The following is a 6246-nucleotide window of genomic DNA, read 5'->3' on the forward strand; positions in this document are numbered from 1 at the left end:
GCAGGGGTCGGGAACCTATGGCTCACGAGCCATATATGGCTCTTTTCATGCCCGCATATGGCTCTCTGGCTCGCTAAAAGACGTGCGACAGAGCGGCCAGAGAGCCTGTTTACTTTTTTAAATCTGCGCCGCCCCCTCCGTGCTGGGCCTTTGTAATTTGCATGTGTGCCTCCATCGGCACTGCCTCCCCTCACATCGCGCGCTGAGCGCCACCTCCTCCAGCCGCCGTGGCCAGCGTACTGTAGCTCCACCCCCATGACGCGGCGTGCAGGGACTGGAGGCCTGAGTGTTGCGGCCAGTGACGTCAGCCGAGCCCGCGCTGTGGAACTCCGCGATGAAGCTGCCTGGCCTGGTGAGTTAGCTAGCTAGCACTACAAAGCCTGCCACCCAGCGCCTCCCCTGTTTCCCCCCTCACCACCCTCCAAGCAATATCCCCTACCCACCCAGCACCTCACCTGTTTCCCCCACCGCTCACCAAGCAATATCGCCTACCCACCCAGCACCTCACCTGTTTCCCCACCACCACCCACCAAGTAATATCGCCTACCCACCCAGCACCTCACCTGTTTCCCCACCACCACCCACCAAGCAATATCGCCTACCCACCCAGCACCTCACCTGTTTCCCCCACCACCACCCACCAAGCAATATCGCCTACCCACCCAGCACCTCACCTGTTTCCCCCACCGCCCACCAAGCAATATTGCCTACCCACCCAGCACCTCACCTGTTTCCCCACCACCACCCACCAAGTAATATCGCCTACCCACCCAGCACCTCACCTGTTTCCCCCACCACCACCCACCAAGCAATATCGCCTACCCACCCAGCACCTCACCTTTTTACCCCACCGCCCACCAAGCAATATCGCCTACCCACCCAGCACCTCACCTGTTTCCCCACCACCACCCACCAAGTAATATCGCCTACCCACCCAGCACCTCACCTGTTTCCCCACCACCACCCACCAAGCAATATCGCCTACCCACCCAGCACCTCACCTGTTTCCCCACCACCACCCACCAAGCAATATCCGTATCGCCTACCCACCCAGCACCTCACCTTGTTCCCCCACCACCACCCACCAAGCAATATCGCCTACCCACCCAGCACCTCACCTGTTTCCCCACCACCACCCACCAAGCAATATCGCCTACCCACCCAGCACCTCACCTGTTTCCCCCACCCACCAAGCAATATCACCTGCCCACCCAGCACCTCACCTGTTTCCCCACCACCACCCACCAAGCAATATCGCCTACCCACCCAGCACCTCACCTGTTTCCCCACCACCACCTACCAAGTAATATCGCCTACCCACCCAGCACCTCACCTGTTTCCCCCACCACCCACCAAGTAATATCACCTACCCACCAAGCACCTCACCTGTTTCCCCCACCCACCAAGCAATATCACCTGCCCACCCAGCACCTTGACCTACCTCTCCACACCCTGACCTGCCGCTCCCATTATTTTCTGGTGAATGCTGCCCACTTTACAATTATTTTGTGAAATGCTCCCCATTTTATGATTATTTTATGGTGAAATCCTCCCCACTTTACGATTATTTTATGGTGAAATGCTCCCCACTTTACGATTATTTTATGGCGAAATGCAGCCCACTTTACGATTAATTTCTGGTGTAATGCTCCCCACTTTACGATTATTTTATGGTGAAATGCTAACCGTTAGCAACTGCATAACAACGTTCTTAAAAGGAATTCAGACACCTATTGTCCTTTAAAAGTGTTTGTTTTGCATAAAATGTACACATTACCTTGTATTTAGTTTTAAACATATTGTGTATGGCTCTCACAGATTTCATTTTAAAATATGTCGTGTTTATGGCTCTCTCGGCCAAAAAGGTTCCCTACCCCTGATATATAGTAACAATCTTTTGCTAGCCAATAGTTTGTTTCAATAGTAAATGGCTATTACTTAGGCAGAAATGTCCTGCTGTGGTTCACAGGAGCATTGTGGGAGAGAGATGTGATCTGTAACATGTCCTCTGTATGAAGAGTAAGGGAGCGCAGGCATAAGCATGGCCTCCTCATGGGTTGGGTTGGGTTTACTTTAGCAAAGTCTTTTTGTTTTGTTTTTTTACACATTATGTTTCCATAAATCCATGAGAGAATCCATGACTTTCAGAAATGAAAAACAAAATGCTATTTACCTCGGGAGGGGGAAGCCTCTGGATCTCAGTGAGGTTTCCCCATCTTCCTCAACCAGCCCGATCCAGCGATGGCAGCCCCAGAACAGTCAGCAACAATGAAAACAGCTCGAGCTCCAAAATAGGGGCCTAGCCAAAATGGGGCCACTCTAGTGCGCAGGCGGTTTGCACCTGCGCAGTAGAGTGGACCGAATCAGGCTTGGCCATTTCCACCGGAGCCGAAGTGGAAAGCTGCTACTGCGTATGCACACAGCGCAGATAGACTTTCTGGGGTCCCACTGCAGGACCAGCTCTGCTGAGCAGGACGGGGGAAGCCTCTTTATTATTATTGATTTATATAGCGCCAGCATCTTCCGTGGCGCTGTACAACAGCATACAGGGTATAACAATACAAAATACACAATAAAACATTTGATAGAAGACAAAAGGGTATAACCGCTAACACCGTGAACAAATTAACTACATATTTTTACACAGGTGTGGGAGGTATGTAAAACCATTACACAGCATTGTGAGACAAAAGGGGAAGAGAGAACTGGCCAAACGGCCTTACAGTCTAAAGCAGTGATGCCTAACCATGGCACTCCAGCTGTGGTGGAACTACAAGTCCCATGAGGCATTGCACTACTCTGACAGCTCTAAGCATAACTCAGGGAGGCCGAGGCATGATGGGATTTGTAGTTTTGATGGAGTTCCAAGGTTAGCCATCACTGGTCTAAAAGTTTAAAGCTGGCCACTAACGGTCCAATTTCTAGCGAAAAATCGTTCGAGCGGTCAGAAATTCTGATCGGATTGGTTGTAAATAATCTCCATTGGTGGACACAATCGATTATGAACGAGTGAAAAAAATGTCGCCCGAATGAATTTTTGTCGAACGAAAATTTGGATTTTCTTTGTTGTCGTGATAGATAGGAAGCAATGATTGGTTAGTTGATGGTGTAGTGAATGATTTTTCGTCCGATCAGAATTTCTGATCGCTTGAATGATTTTTCGCTAGAAATTGGACCGTTAGTGGCCAGCTTTAGGTATAGGACAGTAGGTAAAGGGAAGCTGTGTGTGGAGTGGTATAAATGGTGGTTAGTGGGAAGGGTGTCCTAGGTAGGAGAGGCTTCTTTTTCCTGAGGTAAGTACTCCCCAGGGGCACTTTGTTTTGCTACAGGGTCCATTTAATGGAGTGCATGCTCAGTTTGAAAAAAAAGGTGTCGCAATCAAAATGTAGGTAAAAAAAATCCTGTTTAAAAACAGTGCATGGAATTAAAATGACTTTGTTTACCTTGGAGCCGTATCACATGATTTCCCTTAGCAGGAACTGTACCTCATGCACTCAGCTCTCCTGACTGTAAATAGATTTTCTTTTGATGTAGTGTGCAAAGGAAATATGCTTGTTTGCAAATCTAACAAAGCAGGGAGCTTAAATGATTAACTGATATGACCGCTGCATTGATCCTTAGCAGCAGTGTGTTTTTTGTTTTTTCCTTGTGCCAGCTCTCTGACCAGCATATGAGGTAACCATGCATCATGGCTGCTCCCACCGATAACTGCACTGTAACCTGCAGTGACAAATTTAGATTTTCACACAGATTAAATAACTGTAATTTGCGACAGAGACAGATAATATAAATACTGTATATGGTCAATAAAGATTTAGGTTTTTATTGTATGGAAAGTCTTACTGTAATTTCACTTTAAATGCATTGGAGTGTAATGCTTGATCATATTTTTTTTCTTCTTGCAGAGAACACATGGTGGCTAGTGTAATACGAACAACAAAGAAGTCCTACGACTCTTTTGAGAATGAACTACAAGATTATATAAAGGTTCAGAAAGCACGAGGTCTAGAACCCAAAACTCAGTTTAGGCAAGATAAGGATCAGTATGACAGTGCTGAAGACATAGAACCTGCACCTGTAGTGACTCATCCAAAGCCTAAGCCTCCTGAGCCTTACAAGTTCTTTGGTCCTCTTCCTAAGGCATATGCTGCAGCTTACAATCCACCTCACACGATAGATCCTAGAATGGGGGACTGGGAGCAGGTTTATTGGCATAACAAGCCAGTGGTCAGAAAGTTCCCCAAAACAGGCCTTTACAGAAAAACTTCTCCTTCCAGCTCTGACTCCAGTGACTACTCCTCCTCAGACGATAGCGGGAACTCCTTCAAGAAAGAGAAACGCCGCAAACGGGAACACCACAGCAAAGACCGCAAACACCATAAGTCAAAGCGAGAAAATGGCAGCAGCAACAGAAAGAAAAGGAAACATGAAAAAAGTGACTCTGAAAAAGAAGACTGTGAAAAGGACAAGAAGGCCGACATAGCCCCCGAAGACAAACCCAAACTCAAAAACGATAAAAAGAAAAAAGAGGAGCAGTCCACCGATAAAGAGAGCAAAAAACACAAAAAAACAAAAAAAGTGGAGGACCAAAGAACGGAGGAGGAGATCCTGTGGGATGAGTCCATACTGGGATTCTAAGGACCTCTAATCTATATATTGGCAAATTATATATCGGAGTGGATTTCCGGTCATTTTTAAGGCTTTGGATAGAGCGAATAAGGAGAACTGTTTAGAAGGAACGCACCAATACAAACCTAACAGATTCTAACTCTTTTCCAATCTATCTGAAACTTGAAAATAGATCTTTTGGCAGGTGTTCCAGCTCGGCTATCATGGGTCCAGCAAGGAGAGGAAGACACAATTTTCCTAGTTTTCTAAGCCGGAAAGGGGGAGCTAGACCTCGATGCAGCCTTTATAGCCCATTGGGCAGACTGTCTCACCTAGAATACCATCTAATTTATTTTTAATTTTTTTTATTAACTTTTTTTTCCCTTCTCAACAAACTGGTACTTTCTTATTAATACACCTCACGTTTTCTTTAGGCTCCAGAGTCTCTCAGCTGCTATTAAGAAACTTTATATATGTTATATGTGAACTACTTTTTTTCTATCAGTAAAATGAGCCATCTAGAAGGGTTATTTATTTTGTCTGTTTTATTGTGTTCATTTCTTGTGGTATAATCGGTGATGGTTTGATTGTCAGACAAGGCAGTCTGTTTTGCATATATTACTACATTTTAGGTATTGCAAGGTGTTAGAATGCCCTAAGCAAGTGTTGAAAAGTAGAGTAAGCACCATCAGAAAGGGTAAGCTGTGCGCTCTCTTCTGGTGGGGGATGGAAATGCTTGGTAGGCAATTCTATTGATCTCCAACAGGTCAAGTTTGCAACATTTCGGCAACAGATTCCTATAGATCGACAACTTAGAGGGAGTGAGGTAATTTCCGCGTTAACTGTAAAGTACTCAATCTTTTATGGATTGTGGGAGAAGTGTATGAGTTTCCAACTTATTTATGTTAGCACGATTATTTTACTATCAACCCCCAAAAAATTGCTGATCAGTCTTCAATTGATTTTTGCCTTTAACATAATTTGATATATGATTTATCAAACCCCAAGTTTTTAAAATTTCACTTGGAGTATACAGTACTAGACAATTAGGACCGTTTCGATAACGGGCGGTAGAACATAGGGCTAGCGCACAGTCACACCCTTCTGCATGTGCGTCAACATCAAGCGGCTGCCAACGTATACAGGGGCATTCGCCCAGAAACGTAGACCTGTCTGCCCGGACATGCTGCCATGTCTTACCAGCATGCATGCGGGCATGTCCGACCACATGCATTTATGCCCACTTACACACGTGGCCCCAGCCCTGCTCAAGCACACTACAACGGCACAGGTGGGCGCAGATACCTGGGATTTTATTAGGTAGGATGGCTACCTTTTAAAGAGACATTGAAGTCTTTTTGTTTTGTTTTTTTTACCTTATTTTCTTATCCAGTCCTCTTCAGCATTAAATTCTAAGCAGAATGAGTTGTTAAGGCACAAAAATAGCCCTGCAAAGTTCCACGTCTTTGCAGGTCACACATTTTGCTGCCTGGGAGAGGTAGAGCTGTGCGCAGTAGCTCTGCTTCCTCTCCAGTCAATCTCTGCCACTCCCCACCCCTCTCAGTGAAAGAAGACTGGGACAGGCGGAGATTGACTGGAGAGGAGGCAGAGCTACTGCGCACAGCTCTGTCTCTACCT

At 46.2% G+C, this 6246-nt stretch overlaps 1 protein-coding gene across 2 annotated transcripts in view; it reads left to right on the forward strand.

Moving 5' to 3' along the window:
* Window positions 1–5138, forward strand: part of LOC137563129 (zinc finger matrin-type protein 1-like) — a 72050-nt gene extending 66912 nt beyond the window's left edge. For both annotated transcript variants that reach the window (XM_068275208.1, XM_068275217.1), the window contains exon 7: window positions 3906–5138. In XM_068275208.1, the coding sequence (XP_068131309.1) occupies window positions 3906–4638 (733 nt within the window). In that variant the 3' untranslated portion in view covers window positions 4639–5138. The remainder of the gene's footprint in view (window positions 1–3905) is intronic.
* Window positions 5139–6246: the final 1108 nt, after the last annotated feature.

This window comes from Hyperolius riggenbachi, chromosome 1, assembly GCF_040937935.1.
Source record: "Hyperolius riggenbachi isolate aHypRig1 chromosome 1, aHypRig1.pri, whole genome shotgun sequence".
Classification (NCBI taxonomy): Eukaryota; Metazoa; Chordata; class Amphibia; order Anura; family Hyperoliidae; genus Hyperolius; species Hyperolius riggenbachi.